Source organism: Talaromyces marneffei, chromosome 2, assembly GCF_009556855.1.
Source record: "Talaromyces marneffei chromosome 2, complete sequence".
Classification (NCBI taxonomy): domain Eukaryota; kingdom Fungi; phylum Ascomycota; class Eurotiomycetes; order Eurotiales; family Trichocomaceae; genus Talaromyces; species Talaromyces marneffei.
In genome coordinates, this window is record NC_072349.1 from 71,187 (window position 1) to 96,094 (window position 24,908).

Here is a 24,908-nt window from a genome sequence, read left to right on the forward strand (position 1 = left end):
TTGCATTGGAAACACATGATCACAATTGTCGTAAACCGGTGCTTCACAAGCGTCTAGATCGGAGTAAACTCGTCACTGAACGGCGGTTCGGTGGTATTCTGCTTAGGAAAGGGCAGGTAGCCAAAGTAATAAACAAGATAGCCTTAGTTAACTAGATCTATGAGCAATAGTATACTCAAGGTTAAACAGTTAATTCAAGACGATAGAATAAAAACTAAATACATGGTAAATGAGTGTCCTTATATATTCCATCGTGAACATAGCCATCATAGCGGCTGTTATGTCTGCTATGCCAGAGTCATCATATCAGAGCATATTGTCGGATTGGCGGGTTTACTCCCGGCTAACCCTGAATGTATTTTACAAGTATAAGAAAGGAAGAAGTGACTAGCAAGATTGTATCTGTTTTGTTGTCTCTGTCTGAGTATATCAGGTCCCATATCGGGCTTTTATATAGACATATTGGCGGGGTCATTTATGAGCTATCAAGAGGGGTAAATATTTGGGCTGAAACCTAGGTGCCCAAATATCCTAAGGTGGCTAGCTGGCCTTCAAGATGAAGAGGCCGATCTTTCTTGTTGGATATCCGGATTATCTGACACATATCAATGCTATGTTCTGTCAGATAATCCGGATATCCAGAGGCAGTCAAATGAGGCAGTCAATCAGAAGCTCTACTTTATAGCCCCCAATTTTACCCCTCATGATAGGTCACAAATGATGTCAACCCTACATGCCGGATTCGATAAAACCAGCTCACCAGATGTCTATAAAAACCCGGCTTTGGAACCTCATGTATTCAGACAGACAGAGAGAACTCAATACAGACAATCTTGCTAGTCAATTCTTCTTTTCATCTTTGTAAGCTACTATTCAGGATTGGCCTGGAGTAAACCCATCAATCCGACAATTAAGAGTCTGAGTACCCCTGCCGACTTGATACCAATTATCCTTCGACTAGATATCGAATCGACTCCGATCAACCGAATCAATATGTCGTTGAACGCTCCAACCGAAGTTAGACTCGACTCCCCAGACGACTGGGACGATTGGGAAAATGCTCTCCTCAATCAGGCCGAGACTTATGACCTCCTCGGAATCCTCCAGGGGACTGAGACGTCATATAAAAGGCCTAAGGTGCCACTGATTGAAGACTTCATGCCAGCACGGCCTGAACCGCCGCCTCTCACCGGGACTGCACCTCCGGCTGAAGATCTCAACGATAGGATCGGTGCAGCTGCTGGCACACGCAGACATGTGGCCCGTCAATCGGCTCAAGGTACGACTGCTTCCCAAAGCACCGAATCCGGAGATCCCGGATTTGATACCAACGATACTGGAAATGCGGTTGGAATAAGAGAAATCGAGAAAGAGGCATGGCACGCCTTTACTGTGTACAACAATCAGTATAAATCTCTCTTCCAGGTGTGGGAAATCCAACGTCGAGATATTGACAAGGTCTTTACCTGGATAAAGAAAACGGTATGCCTTAGTTATCTCAAAACGTGTGTCTTAATCACTCCGGATTGGAAACAAGCCTATCAGAACCTCAAGGCCCATGTTGGACAAGGAACGGCGGATATCCAAAAGAAGATCAAGAACGAGTATGATCTCTATATGAGGCCATTCAGAACAACCAGACCAGCAAAGGAAATAGAAGCTTGGATTGTGAAATGGGACGAGTTGTTGACTCAAGCCAATCGTAAATCCATGATGATTGCAACCGACACCATGGATTGGTCAACTAGATTCTTTGACGTTATTCGGAATCTTGACCACGCTTGGGTGTCAGCTTATGAGATCCAACTTTATGACAAAATCGATAATAACACGCTGGAGTATAAGGATCTCACAAATCTCTTTCGAAGGCTTATCCAAAGGCTTCATTCGCCAGCAAATCGACAGCGTATACGCGTGTCAAGAGGCTCCTTTACAACTCACAAAAATGATGATAATAACGACTCAGAGGATGAGAATACTCGACACTCTAGGCGCCTAACTCGTTCCCGAGAACGCACTCGAAGACGCTCACGATCCTACTCTAATGAGCCACCTCGCAAGAAAACTGCAGGACCTGAGCAAGAAAGAACAACACCACCGTTCTGCCCTGCCTGCAGCGGTAGACATTTCCTTTTAGGATGCTTTTATATTCTTCAGTATCTTGGTCTAAAGGTACCGGAAAACTTTATGCCTCAAAAGTTTAGACAAGAAAGAGCTGAACGTTGGGTGAGTCAATACCAACCTGAGATCGATGAGCTTATTGAACGACATAAGCAAATGACATTGGGACCAAATAGAGAAAAATCACGTTCACAGAGCAGGTCTCAAGAACGTCAAAAGAAGCCTGATAACTCAGGAACAAATAACACCACTTTTCAGGGAGAATCACTTTCTCCTGAATGACTCCCTAAATCGGCAGTTGGCCAGTGCAAAGCAACATTCTTCATCTAAATAGAGAAGGACTTGGCCGCACTGTCGATTAATGACTATCCATTGAAGCATTCATCAATATTGGACTCAGGTTCTATGATTCATGTCTTTAATGAGATAGAACGCTTTATCAACTTCCGAAGGGCACAACCTGGAGACTTCCTTTAGGCTGGAACCTATAAGGTGCCTATTCTTGGATATAAGAAAGATGATATCGAAGTCCACGGACTCGGCGGTAAGCTGCGAATCTTACGCCTATATAAGGTAGCTTATTGCAAGGACTTTTTTGCCAACCTTGTGTCGCTCCGCCAACTCAGAAAGCAAGGAATATGGTGGGACGGCCGGAGAGGTTTTGACTGCCTTCGTGACGAAAAGAACAGAATCGTGGCGTATATCAAAGATAGAGAAGGTCAATTTGTACTTGAATATATAACTCATGACCACCCTATAATCAAAACTGGATTCATGATTCGGCGTCACCGCTTCAACTCGTGGACCTCAAGGAAAGAAAGAAAAGCCAATGCCGAACGGTGGCATACACGTCTTAGTCATCCTGGACCTTAGATTATTGAATATCTTACTAGAGCTGCTAGAGGCGTTAGGTTGACCGGCCTTTCGAAAGGTCCAACAACGGTGGAATGTGAAGCGTGTGCCAGCTCGAAGATACACCGCCTAATAAGACGAGAAGATCGACGCCTCGCTGAACGACCCGGCGAACACCTAGCACTTGATTTTCATGACTTCGAGAAGAGTACACTAAAGAATGATAAGGATAAGAGAATATTAATATTGATTACTGACCGTTATAGCGGATTTATGTAGGATTTCTATTTAACCGGACACACGACGGTTGAGATCCTAGAAACACTGAAGTGGTTCTTCTAATATCTGAAGAAACGCTATAATATAACCCCAGTAAAGATTGAGATGGATAACGAGATTACTTATAGACACCTGGAAGTGAAGGATTGGATTGAACAACAACACGTTACTATTGAGACCTCTGTTGCCTATACCCAATCCTAAAATGGTGCAGCCGAACGCTCAGGGGGTGTCGTGAAGACGAAGGGAAGAGCTATGAGACATGGTGCAAAGTTCCCTCAAGATCTATAGCCTAAGATATACTATGCGACAGTTTATCTACTTAATCGAACGCCTCGACAGGCCTCAAATTGGAAGACACCTTTTGACATATTCTATACACAGGTTGCGCTGCAAAATAGAATATGTGTATATGAACAAAAGCCTCAAATTGCTCACTTAAAGGTATATAGCTGCAAGGCCTACGCTATGACAACGGAGGCCCTGAAGAATGAGAACCGACTCCAACGCTTCAATCCAAAAGCGTGGATAGGTTATCTAGTGGGATACGACTCCACGAATGTATATAGGATTTGGAATCCTTCGACCGGAAATATTATTCGAGCCCGAGATGTTATCTTCAACGAGGATGAAGGATTCACCGGAGATATTCAACAAATCAAGGACGACCTCCTCGGTGTCACAACAGAGGATTTGACTAACCTACTCTTAAAAGTCGATATCTCTTTAGAATCAGAAAATGCTGACGATTTTACTAACCTTTTAGATAAAATGGAAGATGTTATTTTTGACGAAGATAGGCTGAATCCTGAGCACACGACAACTCAAGGATCGACTGGTTCAGGATCTAAAGAATCAAGCTGTCTTGATTCCGATGATTTAAGCGGCCTATCTCTCACGACCGGAGAAGGATTATTGGACGGAATTGATAAATATGCTTATCCTACACCTCCAGAGTCGCCTCCGAGCGCTCTATTGGCGGCTAGCATAACTATCGTTCAAAACGACGACTTTGTCCTTCGTGAGAGCTCTGAGTTCGCAGCTGGAATGTCAACTAGCGAGGAAGGTAGCGATACTGCTCTCGTCCAGGAAGCAACCAACAGGGCAGGTGTCGGTGGCGCTCCTGTTAGTATAGGTATAGTTAGGCCCACAGGGTCACATACTGAGTTTAGAGAAGGTAGCGGTGCTGCTCTCAATCTGCGTGACTCCACGGAACGCCTCACAGAGACTCGTGGCAGGTATTTCCTTGGGGACAGGTCCACAGGATCGCTCAAGAAGAGTAGGGAATACCTTATAGAGATTCCTACTAGAACCGTCGATACCGTTTTGACTACGCAACGGGGAGAGCTCAATCCTTGGAGGTTTGCTTTCCTAGTAGGCACAAGACATCGTCAGTATAAGATAAACACGGTCAGGTTTGATCATGTGAGTCTCCAACGACGTTTGAGGTCAGGACGTCGACTCCAGTCAATCTTAATCCGCAATCTGCCGCCTGCTCCCAAGAGTCACCGTGAAGTGGAAACTCACCCTCTAGGTTGGTTATTTGAAGAGGCTGAGAAAGCTTATCTCAAAAGTCATAATCTATCTGGCTCTTGGACGACGGTGCCTATCGGAAAGGCAAAAGGAAAGCAGATTCTCGATTGTATATAGGTATATACTTATAAGCAGGATAAGAAAGGTCGTCTAGTCAAATGCAAGGCACGACTTGTGGTAAGAGGTGATTAAGAGAAAAGAGATGATGTAAGAGATATATATGCTGCTACACTTGCTGCAAGATCTTTTAGGATATTTATAGCAATTACTGCGTGCTTTAATCTAGAACTCAAGCAATATGACGCTGTCAATGCCTTCGACAACGCCAAACTGGATGAAGAGATGTTTATAAGAATAGCTCCTGGATATCGTGAACCTGGCAAGATTTATCAGCTGAACAAAGCCCTCTACGGACTGCGTTGATCACCACTACTATGGCAAAAGGAACTCACTAGTACCCTCACAAAGTTAGGCTTCAAGGCCATGCCTCATGAACCGTGTTGCATGCTGAAATCAGGGATCATGCTATTCTTTTATGTGGATGATATCGTCCTCGCGTACAAGAAGAGCCGTCAACTAGAAGCTGACTCAGTTCTGAACCAACTTCGCGCCAAATACAATATATCCGGAGGAGAGGATCTAGAGTGGTTCCTAGGCATGAGAATCATACGTGATCGAAGCAATAAGGTGATCTGGCTTAGTTAAGCCACCTATATCGACAAAATCGCTAAATTAGCTGACACTCGGCAAACTGACGATACACCAATGTCTCAAGAAGAGTTGCTTCCATACAAAGGAACAGCCACTTACAAGAGTCAACATCACTATCAACGTAAAGTTGGCTCAATTATATACGCGGCTGTAAGCACTCGACCTAACGTGGCTTTTGCCGTCTCACGGCTTGCACGGTTCTTGTCAAATCTAGGACCCAAGCACTATAAAGCTGCCGACAAAGTTTTATGCTATCTCGAACGTCATCGTGCGTACGCTTTGAGGCTTGGAGGAGGTGAAGATTTTTCGGTATCAACAGACGCCTTATTTATAGATAATACACTCGACCGGAAGAGCTCGCAAGCATACGTCATGACACTTTTCGGAGGAACGATAGGATGGCAAGCCAACAAGTAGGATACGGTGACAACGTCAACTACGGAAGCCGAATTGTTAGCTCTCGCTTAGGGGGTGAAAGAAGGCAAATATGTGCTTCGTTTGCTGCTTGAGTTAGAAATACGATTTGAGACACCTACTCTTCACGTTTTCTGTGACAACAAACAGATATTAGGATTGCTGGAGAAAGACGCTCCACGACTGCGTACAAAGCTTCGACACGTCGATATTTACAATCACTGGGTTCGATAAGAGGTGCAGAAGGGAGATATCTAAGTGCACTATATGCCCACGAAAGATATGATTGCCAACGGCCTTACTAAGGCACTCAGCAAGCAGGAACACTAAATATTTCTCAATCAAATCGGAGTAGAGAATATCGACAGCCGTCTCGCTCCCCAGCAAAAAGATATAGAGAACCCGGACATCGAAGAACTGCTTTCTCTCAACGACATGCCCGACAATATATGAAGCTATTCCTAGCTTTGCAAACAGTGCTTTCTGCAGCTGAGGGGGTATGTCAGATAATCCGGATATCCAGAGGCAGTCAAATGAGACAGTCAATCAGAAGCTCTACTTTATAGCCCCCAATTTTACCCCTCATGATAGGTGTTGGATTGGCGGGTTTACTCCAGGCCAATCCTGAATGTATCTTATAAGGATAAGAAAAGAAGAAGTGACTAGCAAGATTGTGTGTATTGTGTTCTCTCTGTCTGTCTGAATACATCAGGTTCCAAAGCTGGGTTTTTATAGACATCTAGTGAGCTGGTTTTATCGAATCCGGCATGTAGGGTTGACATCATTTGTGACCTATCATGAGGGGTAAAATTGGGGGCTATAAAGTAGAGCTTCTGATTGACTGCCTCATTTGACTGCCTCTGGATATCCGGATTATCTGACAATAGGTCACAAATGATGTCAACCCTACATGCCGGATTCGATAAAACCAGCTCACCAGATGTCTATAAAAACCCGGCTTTGGAACCTCATGGATTCAGACAGACAGAGAGAACTCAATATAGACAATCTTGCTAGTCAATTCTTCTTTTCATCTTTGTAAGCTACTATTCAGGATTGGCCTGGAGTAAACCTGTTGGAAGCCTGCTAATATGACCGAGGCTAATCTCAAAACGGTCAGGACTTTCAGCCAATAAGAGGCTGTAAAATGTATATTAGCATCTTGGCAAATACCCACGATAAAGGGGAAAGAACGAGTAAAAAAAAAGGGCGACGTGGGGGCCCAACATAGTCAACAACAAGGACACATCGACTCACATATCAATTTTGTATGGTAACCTATGTTACCCGTTTACTAGCATATACGTGGATTCCAACAATTAAGAGTCTGATACCTTTATCGAGAAAAATTGAGGTTATTGACACGGGATTCATTGAACGACATGTTATCTAAGCAGATCAGCAAACCTGCCACCGAGCAGACCCTCACCGGCCCTAACGACTGGGAAAGATGGGAAAAGATATTCCTTTCCAAGATAGAGCAGAAGGATCTTATGGGATATCTCACCGGAGAAAGGGAACTGCCTACGAGGCCCGAGATGACGGTGATACCACCAACTCCCCCGTCAATCGAAGCATTGCGAGAAAGGAATCGTACCACAAATCGAGACCGAGAACGAAGCACACAGACCGAAGGAGACCAGGCTTCACAGGATGAAGCTATTTCCACCGGTCCAGCAACCTCAGCGGAGAAAGCAGCTCTCAAGCTATGGAAGGATGAATATTCGCTAGAGCTATCTCACTTCAACACGCTGATGACGTATTACCGAACGCAAGAGAGCCGATATGAAGCCGAACGGAAGAAAATTGACGACATTATACAATGGATGCAGACGTCGGTTAGTAACGATATCAAGGATGCGTGCTTCGGGGTAGGGATAGACGTACGAACCGGATATCAAAACTTGAAGCAATTCTTTGGACGTACGGCCATGACGATTGCTCATCAAATAGGACAAGAATATAGAATGCATATGAAGGAATTTCAAACCTGGCCAAAGGATATCAATTCTTGGGTAACCCAGTGGATGTCTATCATGCAACGTGGAAAGCAATATAACCTCACATTTGCGAAGGATGTAGTCAATTGGACTAAGGATTTCTTTGACGCCTTTTATAAAGCTGATCCGGCGTGGGTAACCGTGCTACGAACAACGTATAGCGACCGGATTGAAGCCGGGAATATCACATATAACGACTTCGCTAAGCAGGTGCAAGAGCAAGATCGCACCAGGCCCAAAGTGACAGCGAAGAGAGGCTTCCAACGAGGAGCCTTTAACGCAAATCAACAACAAGACGGCGCCTCGGACGAAGATAATAACAACGAGAACGAGAATAACACCCGCAGCGAGAGCTACAGAGGAAAAGGCCACCGAGGTGGTAATCGAGGAGGAAAACGAGGCAACAAGAACTATCAACCAGCTCGCGCAAGCAGCGGTCCTGCTTGTATCGGATGCGGTATGACGCATCCTGTTGTTCACTGCTTCTATCTCTTTCCTTTCCTCGCTCCAAAAGGGTGGATACCGAACGAGACGAGGGCAGCCATTGTCGAAAGGAATATGCGAGATAAAAGGATTTGTGAAGAAGTTGAAGATTTACGGAAGAAATTCGCGTCAACTCAATTCCAGATCGTTGAGCGAAGAAGCAAGGAAAGCAAGGAAGAAGAATCGCTTATATGACTCGATCGAGAAGTCGGGCATCTTGACGAAGATAAAGCTAGCTTTTATATATCAACAACGGCCTCATTTACTGCTACAAGCTACGTTTTACACTGGTCAACTATCCTCGACTCCGGTTCTACAATTCACGTTTTCCACGATATCAACCGCTTCGAGAAATATCGAAAAGCGAGACCCGGCGACTATCTCTTAGCCGGTAATTCGAAGGTAAGAATTGAAGGCTACGGTGAGGTGGTTATACACCTAAAAGGCCCAAATGAGAAGAGCAGTCCGATACGGTTATATAACGTTGCTTATTGCAAAGATTTTGCAACCAACCTGGTGTCCATGCAGTCGCTTTGGAAGATGGGATATTATTGGGATCAACGCCCAACACACAACTGCATACGCAGAAACGACGGCCGATTCGTGGGCTCAATTCAGCCCCGGTATGGCCAATTCGTACTTGAATATAGGAAAGAAAGGGCGCGTGGTACAGTGTTGAGCGCACACAAAGAATCAAACTCTTGGACCCCGAGGCCTCCACGTAAAGCAGATATCCAACGCTGGCACCTACGGCTCGGTCACCCAGGACCTCAGGCCCTTGAGCACCTCTCCAGCGCATCTCGAGGAGTGCGAGTAACGGGCATATCACCGAAGTCAAATCTTACAAAAGGAGAAGGTATAAAAACGGTCGAATGCGATGCCTGCGCTACCGCCAAGATGAAGCGTCAAATCAGACGAGAGCCCCGAGAAAAGCCTAGTAAACCCGGTGAACGTTTAGCAATCGATTTCCACGATTTTGAAAGCAGCACCTCTGGATATAGCTCTACAATGCTCGTTACGGATCGTTACTCGGGATACATTTGGGATTATAACCTCACGGACCGCACCGGCGAGACAATCAGGGCAGCTCTTGCAGATTTGTTGCCAAAACTAGACGCCCAATATGGGTTAGTCCCATGGGTTATTGAGTGCGATAATGAGATATATATGAACCGACCGCTAGTGAAGGAATATCTCGAAAGCTTCTTTATACGACTTGAGCCTTCACCTCCGTATACACAAGCATTAAACGGCGCAGCTGAACGCTCAGGGGGTGTAATCAAGGATAAAGGAAGAAGCATGGCTGCAAGTGGAAAAATTCCTCACGATTTGTGGCCAGAAATCAATCGCGCTGCAGTCTATCTTTTCAATCGCACCCCAAGGTACGAATCGAACTGGAAAACGCCATACGAGGTTTTTCACACCTATCTTGCGCTTCAAAATGGCAAAGTTTTTGAAGATATGAAGCCAAATCAAGCACATCTGAGAGTCTACGGTTGCAAGGCCTATTCGCTTACAACAAAATATATGAAGAAAGAAAAGAGGCTTCAAAGATATCACCCCAAGGCCTGGATAGGCTATCTAGTTGGATATGACTCTACGAATATCTTCCGGATATGGAACCCGAAACTAGGAGTCGTCGTCAGTGCGCGTGACGTTATTTTCAACGAAGATGAAGTTTTTGATGGAAATTTGGATAAGCTTCGCAATGACCTTGCTACCACTACAATTGATGAGATTGCTGAATTACTTAATAGTGTCCATATTCAAAATGATAAGCTTCAAAGTGCTACGGTTGGAGGACCTTCCTGGACGCAGGAAGACGAGCCCAACTCGTATAACAATGAAGAGAGCCTCGAGCCCCGGTTAACCACTGGAGATGCCCAAAATGAGGATATCAACCTACGGGTTGAAGGAAGAGGACCACCCGGTGCGCCGTCTGCAGCGGATATCGACGCCGAAGTCCCCTTCCAAGATAGAGCTCCCGAATCAGGTCAGAGCCTATCTCATGCTCCCGCTACAGGTTTGAGCTAAAATGAAGCTCCCGCTACAGGTCAGAGCGTATATAGAGCTCCCGAATCAGGTCAGAGCCTATCTCCAGCTCCCGCTACAGGTCAGAGCACAAATCTCGCTCCCGAATCAGGTCAGAGCTTAGAGAAGGATATTATTTATCCAACACCACCGGACTCACCTCCGGCGGTGCTTATGAGCGCTACGATACAGAATCTGGTTAAAGATGAATTGAATAGAATCAATTATCTTGATTCGGGCTGTAGAGAAGCCGTTGCGTGGGAAGCAGCGTTTACCGCAGGCACCTCTCACAAGATATACGGATCACTTAATGGAAAGCCCTTCAACCGTTCATCCTTGAGACGTGCCTTACGCTCGACAACTGGCTTACAGTCTTTCTTTATGGGTAAGAGGCCTGCAGCTAGTGCGCGTATAAAGGACGTTCTGGAAAGCGGAAAGGAGCTCATTAATTTACACCGGAATATGTTACCCGCGCCTCCAAAGGGGCATGGAGAGTTAAAAACTCATGAACTTGGAGCACTATTCTCAGAGGCTGAGAAGGAACACTTACGCAGCCACCAACCCACCAAATCGTGGTCAAAGGTGCCATATTCTTATGCAAAAGGAAGGCAGGTGCTTGACTGCATGTGGGTTTACGTTTACAAATTTGACAAGCATGGGAGGCTCCTTAAGTGCAAGGCGCGCCTAGTCGTACGTGGGGATCAACAAGTTGGCCTCAACCAAGGTGATACGTACGCTGCAACGCTTGCTGCAAGGTCATTCCGCACCTTTATAGCTATCGCCGCTCGCTTCGATTTGGAAATGGCTCAATATGATGCCGTGAATGCCTTCGTTCATGCCCCGATTCAAGAAACGGTATTTATGAGGATACCTCCGGGATATCGGCATCTTTACCCAGGAACGATTTTGAAGCTAAATAAAGCGCTATACGGCCTACGGACGTCGCCCTTACAATGGCAGAGAACGTTGACTGAGTCGTTACAAAAACTAGGCTTCAAATCCGTGCCTCATGAGCCGTGCTGCATGATAAAGAGTGGGATATTGATTTTCTTTTACGTGGACGATATCGTCCTCGCTTATAAGAAGGATAAAGAGAAAGAAGCGAGAAGCCTTATGAATAATTTGAAAAAGGAATACACCATTACTGGAGGAGAAGAGCTCCAATGGTTTTTAGGAATCCGCGTTATAAGAGACCGCGAGAAGAAGCTCATATGGCTAAGTCAAGCTTCATATATTGATAAGATTGCAAAGCTTGCTGACACGTTCCCAATTCATGATACACCAATGGCAAAAGATGAGCTTCTTCCCTATACAGGACGAGCAAGTCATGCTACTATTCACAGTTATCAACGCAAAGTCGGATCTCTAATGTACGCCGCCGTCAGTACGCGCCTCGATATTGCCTTCGCCGTATCCCGGTTATCTCGTTTCCTCACAAACCCGTCACCTACACACCACCGAGCCGCAGACCGAGTATTGTTATATCTCCAAAGCTACCGGCACCTTGCTCTTCAACTCGGGGGTGGGGATGGATTCGTGGTTGCTAGTGACGCCTCATTCGCCGATAATACCCTCGATCGCAAGAGCTCTCAGGCGTACGTGATGACGCTGTATGGAGGAATAACAGGGTGGCAAGCGAATAAACAAAATACGGTTACAACATCAACTACAGAGGCAGAATTGTTAGCGCTATCTCAGGCAGCAAAAGAAGGCATGTACGTTATGCACCTACTGAAGGAATTGGACGTCAAATTGGAGACCCCCGACTGCATCTCGAATGCGATAATAAGCAGACAATAAGCCTCATTGAGAAGGATATCGTCACCCTGAAAACGAAGCTTCGCCACGTGGATATTCACCACCACTGGCTACGGGAACAATTCCAGGAAGGACGCGTAGAGCTCACCTACGTGCCTACAAAGAAGATGATTGCAAATGGCCTCACAAAGGCGCTACCGAAAGGAGAATTTGACGCGTTTTTGGAGCAGATAAAGATGACTGATATATCAAGATATCTCCACGAGCAAAAGGAGGATACGCAGGAAGTTGATATGGGCACCGTGCTCAATTGCTTGCAGATATGAGGCCTTTTCCAACACCGAAGCACTCTTTCCTTTATACGGTTTATCCCACTGGGTTTACATATCAAGGTTTTAACGAGGCTTCCAGGCACGTATTAGGCTTCACCAAAAAGATATCAATATCCACAAAAAAAGGATGCCCGTACGGAATATCAACTATATTTGAGGTATATGAGGCTATTCGCAGATATCTGGTCAGCCTGCCTGCGGTGCGGCTGAGGGGGTGTGTTGGAAGCCTGCTAATATGACCGAGGCTAATCTCAAAACGGTCAGGACTTTCAGCCAATAAGAGGCTGTAAAATGTATATTAGCATCTTGGCAAATACCCACGATAAAGGGGAAAGAACGAGTAAAAAAAAAGGGCGACGTGGGGGCCCAACATAGTCAACAACAAGGACACATCGACTCACATATCAATTTTGTATGGTAACCTATGTTACCCGTTTACTAGCATATACGTGGATTCCAACAAAACCCATCAATCCGACATGTTCTGCTATGCTACCCTAACCCTAAGGTTACGGATAATGTCGGATTGGAGGGGTTATTCCAGGCCAATCCTGAATAGTTGCTTACAAGAAAGGTGAAAGAATAAGTGACTAGCAAGATTGTATCTGTTTTTTTGTTGTTGTCCCTGTCTGAGTATATCAGGTCCCATATCGGGCTTTTATATAGACATATTGGTGGGGTCATTTATGAGCTATCAAGAGGGGTAAATATTTGGGCTGAAACCTAGGTGCCCAAATATCCTAAGGTGGCTAGCTGGCCTTCAAGATGAAGAGGCCGATCTTTCTTGTTGGATATCCGGATTATCTGACAGATAATCCTTTGTTCCCTCGTGCAGTAGTGTCCGTAGACTAGCGTCTAATCTATTGGCTGTGACTTTCTTGATTCTCTGACAACAATTCAATATTTTCATAAAAGCATGAGGCCTGGAACAGTACACCTAATCATAAGATGAACAAAATATTACAACAAATTCCTTTATTCTTACATGTAACGGAGCGAGAAAAGGTCAAGGTAAAACGTATGACATAGAAAACTAACAAGACGTGAGCTGAAGAGCGAAACTAAACTACAGGGGAGCAAGCCCGTATTTATGTCTGCGCAGGGCTTGCTCCCAGGCCTGATCCTGACGGAGCAGGTTTCCAAAACAATACAATGATCCCAAAGCAATACAAAGCAACAAAACAATCAACAAAGCACAACATGAAGCTATTCCCACATTGTATGACTCATATGACAAAGGTCTCCGGCGGATTCTTTGGTGTTGTCAAACCTCACCGCCTTGGCGTGTTCCGGAGCGCTTACACCTGGAGCCTGCTCCCAGGTTGGAACCGTGACATTACAAAAAGTCTTTGCCTCTTTATTCTTCTTTATTCTTTATAAAATGTAACGGAGCGAGGATATCAATGTAAAACGTATGGCATAGAAAACTAACAAGACGTGAGCTGAAGAAAAGAACTGTTGGATTGTACGATACAATCCAGCACACGGTTACGATAAAATCAAGAAAGATAATTGGTGTAGAGGATGAGAATGGTATTCTTGCTTGTTATCTCCTGTAATCTAGTATGCTTGATAATCCGGGCCTTTTTGGTGTTGCACCCCTCAGCGCGCTAGTCCTCACCGCCCATCTCTGATTTGTCGGAGAAACTGTGGAAACAGGTGTAAATTATAGAAGCTGCGAATGGCTCACAGCCTTACACCTGTTTTTGGCTGTAATCCTATGCCAACCCGTATTTGGCAATAATCCGGCAGAAAACGATGGTCCCCACCCTTACAATCTAACAGTTTCCTACCCGTCGCTGGCTTGGCAGCTGGAAATAACCCTTCACGGATTTGAAAATACTAATAAACGTCGGCGCTCAGTGGTTCAGTCGACAGGTGATCGACAGGGTCTGGATTGGAAATATAGGTTTACTAGTAGCGCGTGCTGTCGCACGCTGCCGCCCTGAAACGAAGAGGGATGCGCTGGAGACTTGTCAGATAAATACTATGTGGATATGAATGGCACAACAATGGAGGAAAGTTGCATTTTAGATGCAAATGTGTGACATCTCAGTATTAACGAGAGATTTTCTGCTATTTAACAGCGACTTCATGCTCAGTCGTCACTGGTCGTTCCAGTTCATCCTCATTCGTCCGCCCTTGTCACGCAACTCTCTATCCCCAGCTATCAATTCTGTTTATAGACCGTGTGAACCGGCACAAACGAGCTGCTGCTTTCCACAAGTCTGTCTCTCTAGATGAGAATCCACGAGCTTGTAGTGCTCATCAGCTCTATTACTGTGGAGACCACCATTCCTCCAGCCATGCAAGCGACTGTAAAAAGGCCTGCTCCTTTGCCCACTTCTGCCTCTTACTCTCCAAATCTGCCCTCACTGCAAAGGAGTGCTGGACGTCGGAATACAGGTTGATTTAATAAGGCACTCCAATCTCCTTTAGGATATCCTCGCTCTCCCTACGTTTCTCGGTCGTGAAGATTTCGTCCGTTTCTATTGGATCTCAACCACCCCTTAAATCAAGCAAGTGAAGCGCCAATGGGGGCACTGAGAGGAAGAATAGTATATAACTTACCAGCAGCAGCAATACTCAACGGCCTTTTAACAGCCCTAAGCTCCTCCACGCTCATAAAACTTAGATGTGCCTCATAAGCCGCAGCGATCCCGGAGTCCTCTCTCCCTAGCAACCGCGTAACGTACTTCGCCCCGGTGCAAAATCCAACAGTGCAGACCGTCTTAAATTTATGGTCTCTGTCACCAGAGCTCTTAATCTTAGCCAGCACAGTATTAATCACAGGCTCCACTCTGTCTGGCGGATGCAGTGTCAACCACTCATAAACACTGATATCGTCTCTTCCGAACCCGTGCGGATCACCGTGGAAGAGGTCTGGCATGAAGACGTGGTACCCTCCTTCTGTAGTATAACCGTCGGCGAGGAGCTGGTTATTTATAAAGGCGTGCCCGCAGGCATCAGAGAGGAAGAGGAGGGCACGGACGGAAGGCTCTTTAGGTTTAGATTCGTACATTGAAACTGGGTTACTAGATTAGTTTAGGAGTAGATAGCAATTTGAAGAATCAAAAACACCTCCTCCAAGAGTAGTCATCTCGCCCATTGGGGTGCCTGAATGGATGTGCCCGGTCATACAGCAGTTCCCCGGCGGGTGGGCTGTTATTGTAACTGTATATTAGCTTTTTCCGGACGTGCGGTCAGAAAGTTGAAAGTGAATCAGAATAATAAAAAAAGTTCCTAGGATTGACTGGAAAAGAAAAATTCTTAGTAGTGACGCCGCTGAATTAAAACTGATGGGAAGTAGTTAGTTCGATCCCAGATTATATGTAACTGCCTAAGTTCAGTGACCCCTTATCACAGTAGTATACAGGCTACACTATACAGCGTACTACTGAGAACGTTGTTCAACATAACATCGCTTAACTTTACATCCACTCCTCATTTCCTTGACCTCTGTAACCACGAACATAGTAAACGTAGAACCATCTCTAGTGGTAACTATCAACGAAGGCAAATGACGATGAACTTCAAGAAACTCTTCAGTATAAATGTTTTACTCTATGGCTACCTAAATGATGAGTGCAATCGTTCTAACCGAGTATAGAATCACAACAATACTCGCATGAAGCGGCCAGATTATCAAGATAAAAACGTCGTGCCACGCCTTCCGCAAACTCGTCCACGAGCTTTGACTCTGCAGGAACCTAGCCAACAGACAGCGGGCCTCTTGGAGAGGCTGCCGATTGAGCTCCGCCTTCTCATCTATAACGAAGTTCTCGGCCATCACAGAGTCCATGTGGTATTCGAATTTGGACTACGCGAATACCGCACATATAAACGCAGGGAGCATTTAGAGTGGCGATGGTGGCATTGCATTTGTACCTGGGACCAACGTGACGATTTGTATTCTAACTACCTCGATAATTGCAGGTCAGGACGGGTAGATGGGAATCCAGGTCCCCCAAATGGAATGATGGGCAAGATAAAGCTTAATTTCGCGATCTTGCTGACATGTCGACAAATGTAAGTACATAACCTTCCGGCTAACCTGATTTTCAGATTCTGGAGCAGATTACTAACTTGATGCAAGATATTCCGAAGCAATCGATATCCTCTATAGTACCACAACCTTCCTCTTCGCCACTCGCCAGCTCCTCTCTAGCTTTCCGTCATTAGTTCTCCCGCACCGCTTCGCACTTATCAGTTCTATTGAAACAACATGGAATTTTGTCGGTCTAGGCGAACCGACCATCTCTGTTGCGGACCAGAAATGTTATTATGACATGTGGGCTATGCTTGGAGGCATGCCCAATCTCAAGCGCATCAGGATCAGTGTTGCTGCCTATGAGTGCCCTAATCCACCACCCGACAATCTTAAGGAAGTGTGGCTAGGGCCGCTCAAACAGCTAGGGAAACTGGGAATTTTTGAAGTGCTGGTCCCCGAGTCGTATGCGAGGCATTTCGGGGTTGATGATGGATCGAACTTCACGCTGGGAACGTTCCGCGATATACCATGCCCGGTTACGTGTCATGCTGGGTAAGCCACCGTGGGTGAGTCTGGCATTTTCATTAAGTCATGGTAGGAAGATATATACAGGAGCCCACGAGATGCCTTGGTATTTGCGGTGCCTTCCTAAGCATGTCACTAAACGAACATAAAAAAGGATAAATTGTTTGTTCTGGCTATACCTGCAATTAGAATGTATTTTAGACATTTACCGCGTATATAAGTGGAAATTGAGGCTTCTTATGCAATCCATCTTGCTACAGTTTTATGATGCTTCAGTCATATATCACATATTATTGAGATGATATCTGTATTAATTGCTATGAAGAATTATATATCTATGATGTTGGCACCAGTACAGGTATCCCAGTCGTAATTGTCGTCGCTAGGCCACTAAGGCCAATATAAACATAAATAAATGCTTAGAGGCCAGTACAGTCTGTTTTCACGGCAGGCTTCAACTTGTCAGTATAGGGAGAATAATATTGTGGAGGGGTTGCTTACGTTGTAGGAATAGAAGTCACCTATAGAACATATAGCACTGAGAGGATGGAAACTTAGATGTAAACTTACGGTAGGTTTAGCAAAGTGCTGGGATGCCCGAAGTGGCTCAGAGGTTGGCAATGCTCAGGAAAGAACAATGATGCTACCTATACAGATATTATATACCTTAAACTATAGTATGAGATGACTTAGATAAGATATTTCTACTGAGTATTTTCTCTTCTCTTCCTTTATTTTCAAATCCACTAGCGTCGGGTTATTTACGCATACGTATTTCTATTATACATAAGTACTCTCTAATCCTGTACCTTTGACAATTCTTGCCTATCACACACCTAATGGACCTAGATTATTGTTCTCATGGGTTCCCCACATACCGTACCTACTATTTGTCGTAATTACACTCCCTGCAGTGCCTGGAAGAGGTGTCGTTCTAAAGTTGTCTGCCTGAGGGAAGTGCATCCATGCAGTGCTCGCCAGTCCGTTAGGGCTTATATATGTCGAAATAAAACGGGACGCCAACTGACTAGACCTGCTTGTAAACTGTTGCAGTCTAATTTTCCCCGTGTTCAACCACGGGCCAACGTTAGCCTCGGATTTCGCTAGATGGTTGTCAATCCAGAAGCACCACGCGGTTTGCAGTCCCCAGCTGGTCACCCCGGCTGGCCGGGCGGGCCATGAGAGTAGTGTCCCAGGAGCAGCGGCGGCATAGGCAGAACCCTAGAAATTGTTATCAAAGGCGTCGCAGACGAGCTCGATGGAATTGGACGTTTCCCACCAAGCGGCTGTGATATATAATACTAACAGGTAGTTGAACGCGCTAGCACTCTGTTTGAAACGAGTCAGTCTTGTGTTTAGTCGCCACATGGGGCGCGGAAGGTGTACAGACAATTTGAATAGCACTAGCAATTTCTTTAGCAGTATTAGGCACGTTATCCTAATCCGGCTTCTTCCCTCCCACCCAAGTCCCCTTAACTCCATTCGTTGGTGCATAAAGCAAAGCCATCAAATTCGAATTCTCGCTTCCTCCTACCTTGGTGGCGGTGTTGGCGAGGAAATTACTCGGGGAAGTGTCTTGAGCGTCTAGGGGGAAATCAAAGCCCCCAGTATCTGTATTACCTATAATAGATCGAGCAGATTAGTGTTTCCGTTGTATTCTACTACGGAAGGTTACTCACTGCCAAAAACATATGCACACTATGTCGCATTGGCACGCTGCCAGCCTGGTATAGAATCAAGTACTCCTAGCCCGCTGTATTTTGACTGCTTATTCGTGTTGCAGAGCCATTCAAGGAAAAGTGAAATTAGCTGAACCTTAAATATATAGTCATTCTCGAAGTTATATCGAATAGTTATGCCATTCACCGTGGCAGCTCCGTTATCCTTATTGAATTTGGCGATAGTGGGATCACAGAGATTTAATTGGGCACCTTTGGGTATATACCACTGTATATTTTCTCCCTTTAGACTAGCTAGAGAAGGTGGGGGAACTTGGGTGCATACCTTTGAAATTGAACTCACGCCACTCAAATCATCGGCATTGCACGGTGGATAATACGCAAAGAAAAAGGTACCAGCCCACGATAGGGTCATATCCTTGTCCCCAGCGGAGGCCCGCTTGGAAAGTGTGCTATCTATACAGACAGTGTCAGAAGTAGGAGCCCAAGGACATGCGTCTGCTTCGTACGTCTCATCACGAATTTTCAGGTTAGTATCGTCACTTCCGTAAGAACTACAAACTAGACATCCCGTCACATTCTCTCCCGGACAAGAAAGTGAACTCTCCGGGATTGCTATGATCGGTCTGATGCTGAATGTATCACGTTTAAGTAACGCGACATTGGGCTCCCGGAATCTATAGTCTGCGACTTGCCAGCCTGCCGATTCATCCGCTTCAAAAAAAATACCATGTGCCCATCTCAGGGAAGCTGTGACTGCTTGTGTTGACTGATTTATAGACTCGTCGAGAAGGACCACGTCTCTCTTGGATGACGTACTCGAGCCAACGCAGGTATTGGGCGTGATCTGCTTACGAGGAACACTGGCGATAGGGACCTGCGCGGTTCCTCCCCAATTGTAGAAACTAGGTGCGGTCAGTTGCCCGTATATGTTCACTCCGGCATCAATGCCGTAAGTGAAGGGGCAGGTATTGTCCGAGTCTGTCGAGAGACCCGCCTCCGCGTGAAAGATCACAAATCCGTCCATAACAAGATCCACACTGCAATCGGGGACATTCCACCGGGAATCAAACACAATACCGAATATAACCTTAGGTTTGAGATGCAGGGCTAGTTCTCCGACGGCACTGACCGAGGCTGAGACCGATAGGCTTCCGAGTGTCTGCGTCCCGTCATAGTTGGGAGAATCAAGAGCAGAGACGGGATACTGATTTGTTTGAGGGTAGGTTTGTTGAATGTCCCACGATACGATGTTGACCTCTGCTTGAAGATGCGCGGAAAGCGTTACCGAAGCGTCAGCGGACGCATAAACCGCCATATTCGGCCCGATCGTGACGACTCCTATCCGTGAATTTTCATGGTCAGCGAGGTTGATCTGGATGCATAGTCATGGTATAACATCACATACCGGGCACTCTGAAGGTGGCCCCTGGGAAGTTGTCGAGCCCGATCAGTTTGATATCACCAGAATTCCAGGAGATTGAAGCGACGGCATCCACTTGGAACTGTGCCGTGACCTTGCCCTTATTCTTAAAGTATAAATAAGAGTTGCTCAGGTCTAGCGGTGACCCCAACGTGACGATGATGGTGATGCCGAACGATGTGTCTACTTGCACGTTCGCTTCGAGCGTGGCGCGAATGTTCGCCTATACCTGTAGTCTGGTTCAGTACAATCTCTAGCACTTCTCATCTAGATACGGGGCGTTGCGCTTACTTGAGTCACTCCAAATGGACACGGGCCATATTGTTCATCCATTAAGATGATCTGGAGAGTCTCGTCGACGTGGTGGTTCAGCTCCACGGTTGCTTCAGCCTGCCCAACACCGACCAGGTTGGCCAACCACGCGATGACATCGCTGCCAAACCATCTGCGATGAAGTTCATGGCGAGACAAGCCCCCTTTGTGGTATGCTTCTCGCCATTCTTCTTCGAGCCATCTCTTTTGGTTCTTTCGCACTTCCTCGAGATCACGTTTTTTCTTCTTCGTTTGACCTGGTCGGTCAACCACCGCATCCCAGTACCCTTCTTCATTACTGAAGTCAATCCGCATCTGACTGTCCCCGTAGGTTCGTGGCACCCGGCGGAAATCGTAGTCAAATTTAAGATCGTAGACTGGGGCACCACTGAGGTCTGATCTTCGCGCTAGGTGATGGGGTAAATCCTGGACGGGGGACAAATCCATGGCCTTAGCCACGGCATATTTCCCTGGCCCGCAACCGGCTGGCATTTGCAGGATCGTGCCGGGCACCCCATCACCAAGGTGAATATCCCTACACCGACTACCGGGAGAGCTATCGGTGCATATAACCCGAACTGTATGCTCACCCTCACTCTCCGAGTCCAGGAAGTCGAATACTTCCCAGGGAGCACCGTCCCTTTTGTCTAAGCTCACTGAGACTTCGTCTGGAGCCGTGATCACTACGAAGCCAAAGGATGCATTCTAGAATCATTCATATGAGCTTATGTTTCTGTCTCTTCAATGCGGGGACTAGATCTTGGTATACTCACGTTTGGCTCGTGACTCCAGTTGTCAGTTGGCATCCCACGACCGACTACCACAACGCTCTTAAAAAATATGGTTATAATCCTAAACCAATCGTGACAGGCCCTATCTCTAACGGGACTGGCTCTGTTGTCGCAAATCCCACTAGGCTTGATAGGGAATATCGTGCGCCTGTCATAGTTGGTAAGAACACCTTACTACTTAACTTTGACACTACCCATGATGAACTGTATGTATTTACTTTAGTGCTCCATAGTTGTATGGATGATAGCTAACCTACCTAGATGGGTCTTTACCAAGGGAACTGAAGGCCTTGGAGCCCATAATGTCTATGATACGCGCACTGGAAATCAGTTAACTGGTTATACCTGGAGTCTAAACTACGGAGACGGTGGCAATGTCCGTGGTTTGGTCTACAAGGACAAAGTTGAGGTTGGCGGCGCCGTCGTCTTTGGACAGACCGTCGAGGCCGCGCAGTACGCTAGCCCATCAGTGACCTACAATATGGAGGGCGATGGTGCCTTGGGATTGGCCTTGTCTAGTAATAATCAGATTCACCCCATACCACAAAATAATTTTTTTGAGAATGTCAAGGGCTCCCTTAAGGAGCCTCTGTTTGCTGTTTCTCTTAAACACCACAGACCTGGTACCTATGACTTTAGTTTTACTGATCCTACTAAGTATATAGGCGAGATTGACTTCACGTCTGTTAATACCGATAGGGGCTTATGGCAGTTTATGACCGATGAGTACTGTGTTAGGGACTGTGGTGATTTCGCACGTGGAATGGGCTTTAGTGCTGTTCTGGACTCTGCTATCAGCCTTATTATCGTCAACCATGAGGTGGTCACCAACTACTACAGTTTTATTCCAGATGCCCACTTCTCGGGCGCGGTCGGTGGTATTGTATTTCCATGTAATATTGACCCTCCAGACTTGATTATCAAGATTGGTAACTACGCTGCTACCGTTTCGGGTGAATATATAAAGTATGCTGAGTTGGGTGATGGGTATTGCTTTGGAGGTATCCAGTCCGACAACGGCTACGGGATTAACATTCTAGGTAGTATCTTCTTCAAGGGTTCATACATTGTTTTCGCCAACGATAAAAAACCACTGCTTGGATTCGCTGCTCAAGCTTAAAAGTGTCAATGATAGCAGGTATCAATTTACAGATTCCAGATTTGGACTAGTTTCTGATTTTTTATAAAAATAATTCTTATTTACTGGTACTCCCCTTCCTTTATATAGCAGCCAGAGCACTGAGTTTGTCGGAAACTTCAGTTGTCGACTGTCAGAGTATAACTAGGATAGTTATATTAACAGAAGGCTTATTGGAAGCTAAGTCTAAGATGACAAGGTGATCAAGTATATATCCTGTTCGATAGAAGAACGTATACTCAAGTTATAACAGTTAATTCAAGAAGACGATAAAGGAAAGTAGCTAAGAGTGAATGAGTGTCTTTATATATATAAGGGAATCCTGATGGAGAGAAGCAGATATTGTACCTAGACATCGGCAAAACCCAACCCGGAACACCCCCCTTGAGCCCAAAACCCAGCCCAGGTAAAACCCGGAACACCCCCCCTGAGCCCAAGCCCAGCCCAGAACCCAACTGGGCTATCCAGTTGGGTTACCCAGGTTGTTTCGTTTTAGTATAGTTTTCCCAACTAGGCCATGCCAAGATGCATAATTCTGCTGACTAACTTCAATAAAATACTGTTATTTACACCTGTTCCAGTGTCGTAAACCGATGCCTGGCAGAGCGAACTCGTCACTTAACGTGCGGTTAAATAGTATTCTGATAATAAAAGGGCAGATGCCTAAGTAATAAACAAGAAGGCCTAGTTGTTCAGATCTATGAGCAATATCACGGCGCGGACATTAAATTGACTAAGCAGCCGCCTCAGCTCCTCGACGGAGCCCTAAACCCTGGCGAGGATATTTCTTTGTTCTCATGGTTTCCTGATTGGGACCCCGACAATAGCAGAGCGCATATATAAAAATCTTGCTAGGAGCCGTATATAGTTGTTTTTCCTTCTTCTCTTTCCCAAGCTTAGTTTTTCGTTGAGATAGCTACCTTTTAAATGGCAGAAGTCTGAGCGTTATCACAATATCTGTCAACGTACTCTTTATCACTATAGGAATATATTTAAACTATAGAGTATAGTAGGACTCAAATGTTAGGTCGTCTCTGAGGTAGACGCCAGTTCACTTAAGGGAGACTGGGAGGGATGGATAGTGAGAAAGATAGTATTGTTTATTACCAAGCTAACGGCTAAGATACTAAGAAGAAGAGATGGTAGGAAGAAGGATCTTCTATATCTAGTGATGATGTTATTCTATAGAAAAGCTCGAACTTAGAAGAATATCAAAGGAGACTGGGCTTTCTAGATATTATGGGCCCGTTCCGGAACATGTTCAGGGTGATCTATTAGGTAGCCCAGAAAACTCAGTGTATCTAGATGATACTATCCAATCATACCATCTATTCTACCTGCAGGAGGGTTAAAATATGATAGATCAATTTGGCTGCTAGCTAACCGGTGTGATCATGTGCCCCCCATCTATCATCTAAATATTTTATTTTCTAGACTTAAAGATTTCTGTAAGTTAATTATTACTTACTTTGCTTTTACCCCTAGCATATATTTTACCATGTCTCAATTCTCTGACTCTTTCACTCCATCTTTATATGGATCTGATAGTATTGACACCTTCACAAATATCCCATAAGATAATCTTACATCCAATCTTTCTTATAGCCAACAGAGCTTTAACTTAGATAACAATTATTCTACGTTTCGAACTCCAGCGCCACCACCGCCCTCCGCCCTCCAGCGCGTCGGACCTGATCGCAAGAAATCCTACGTGCTTTATACTACGATGTTAAAGACGGAATTTGTTGAATAGTGGCTTAGAACAGAGTATGGAGTAAAGAAAAGAATACGTTGGGATAGTAATAGGCGCTCCTTAAGCATGTGGGATAGCTTTGATCAAGTCGCCCAGGCCAGTGATGGCAAAGCAAAGCTTATGTGCAAGAAATGTGGTGGTATCCTTGATCATCCACATAATAATGAGTATGGCATATCAACTATGGCAAGGCATCTAAAAGGATCGCAATACTGTAATCTCTCTGCCAATTATATAAAGCAGAAAGGTATTATATCACTTGTACAGGACACGGTAAGCTATCCTAACCTCTATTATACATTAACTAATGTTGATAGCCGCAACGTCTTACAACGACACCAGTTTTCTCTCAGCAGGTATGGGAGGAGAAGCTTCTTACCTTTATTACAAGGGCAAAGCTTCCTTTTCAACTTATTGAACACTCTAAGTTTCAAGAATTAATTGAATTCGCCCGACTTACTCCTTCACAGCCTAATATCCCTTCCCCCCGAACTATTTGACGGCGGTTACAGGACACAACTAAGATACGGCAACAAAGGATACTTGATATGCTTCCATCTGGTACAAAGCTATTAATTGCCCTTGATTGCTGGACATCTCTATTTCAACAGGCGTTTATGGCAATCATAGGATATTTTATTGACAACGAATGGAATTATCGAGAAATTTTGCTTAGTTTTGAACCGCTGTATAGATCTTACTCTGGTGCCAACCTAAATGCTGTTCTTTTTAACCTACTCTAGCAGTATAAAATTACAGATTATGTGCTTTCTATCATAATA

General features: G+C 45.3%; 7 protein-coding genes across 7 annotated transcripts; 5 read left to right on the top strand and 2 right to left on the bottom strand.

Annotated features, from left to right (window-relative positions):
- Positions 1-993: 993 nt before the first annotated feature.
- On the top strand, positions 994-2,403 carry EYB26_002370 (uncharacterized protein; the record flags this gene model as incomplete). Its single annotated transcript, XM_054261675.1, has 1 exon — positions 994-2,403. The coding sequence occupies one exon, from the start codon at positions 994-996 to the stop codon at positions 2,401-2,403; it is 1,410 nt and encodes a 469-aa protein (XP_054117650.1).
- A 1,317-nt stretch (positions 2,404-3,720) lies between these two features.
- Positions 3,721-4,902, top strand: EYB26_002371 (uncharacterized protein; the record flags this gene model as incomplete). The annotated part of the gene is made up of 1 exon (XM_054261676.1): positions 3,721-4,902. One exon carries the CDS (start codon positions 3,721-3,723, stop codon positions 4,900-4,902), a length of 1,182 nt encoding a protein of 393 aa, XP_054117651.1.
- A 2,390-nt stretch (positions 4,903-7,292) lies between these two features.
- Positions 7,293-8,588, top strand: EYB26_002372 (uncharacterized protein; the record flags this gene model as incomplete). The annotated part of the gene is made up of 1 exon (XM_054261677.1): positions 7,293-8,588. The coding sequence occupies one exon, from the start codon at positions 7,293-7,295 to the stop codon at positions 8,586-8,588; it is 1,296 nt and encodes a 431-aa protein (XP_054117652.1).
- A 6,338-nt stretch (positions 8,589-14,926) lies between these two features.
- EYB26_002373 (uncharacterized protein) lies at positions 14,927-15,623 on the bottom strand (the record flags this gene model as incomplete). Its single annotated transcript, XM_054261678.1, has 3 exons — positions 14,927-15,003; positions 15,086-15,541; positions 15,596-15,623. 3 exons carry the CDS (start codon positions 15,621-15,623, stop codon positions 14,927-14,929), a joined length of 561 nt encoding a protein of 186 aa, XP_054117653.1.
- A 417-nt stretch (positions 15,624-16,040) lies between these two features.
- EYB26_002374 (uncharacterized protein) lies at positions 16,041-17,061 on the top strand (the record flags this gene model as incomplete). The annotated part of the gene is made up of 4 exons (XM_054261679.1): positions 16,041-16,070; positions 16,125-16,384; positions 16,451-16,543; positions 16,611-17,061. 4 exons carry the CDS (start codon positions 16,041-16,043, stop codon positions 17,059-17,061), a joined length of 834 nt encoding a protein of 277 aa, XP_054117654.1.
- Positions 17,062-18,331: 1,270 nt separating this feature from the next.
- EYB26_002375 (uncharacterized protein) lies at positions 18,332-20,891 on the bottom strand (the record flags this gene model as incomplete). Its single annotated transcript, XM_054261680.1, has 8 exons — positions 18,332-18,359; positions 18,421-18,443; positions 18,493-18,650; positions 18,710-18,728; positions 18,897-18,977; positions 19,035-20,050; positions 20,118-20,355; positions 20,424-20,891. The coding sequence occupies 8 exons, from the start codon at positions 20,889-20,891 to the stop codon at positions 18,332-18,334; spliced, it is 2,031 nt and encodes a 676-aa protein (XP_054117655.1).
- Positions 20,892-21,188: 297 nt separating this feature from the next.
- Positions 21,189-22,355, top strand: EYB26_002376 (uncharacterized protein; the record flags this gene model as incomplete). Its single annotated transcript, XM_054261681.1, has 3 exons — positions 21,189-21,207; positions 21,315-21,441; positions 21,497-22,355. 3 exons carry the CDS (start codon positions 21,189-21,191, stop codon positions 22,353-22,355), a joined length of 1,005 nt encoding a protein of 334 aa, XP_054117656.1.
- Positions 22,356-24,908: the final 2,553 nt, after the last annotated feature.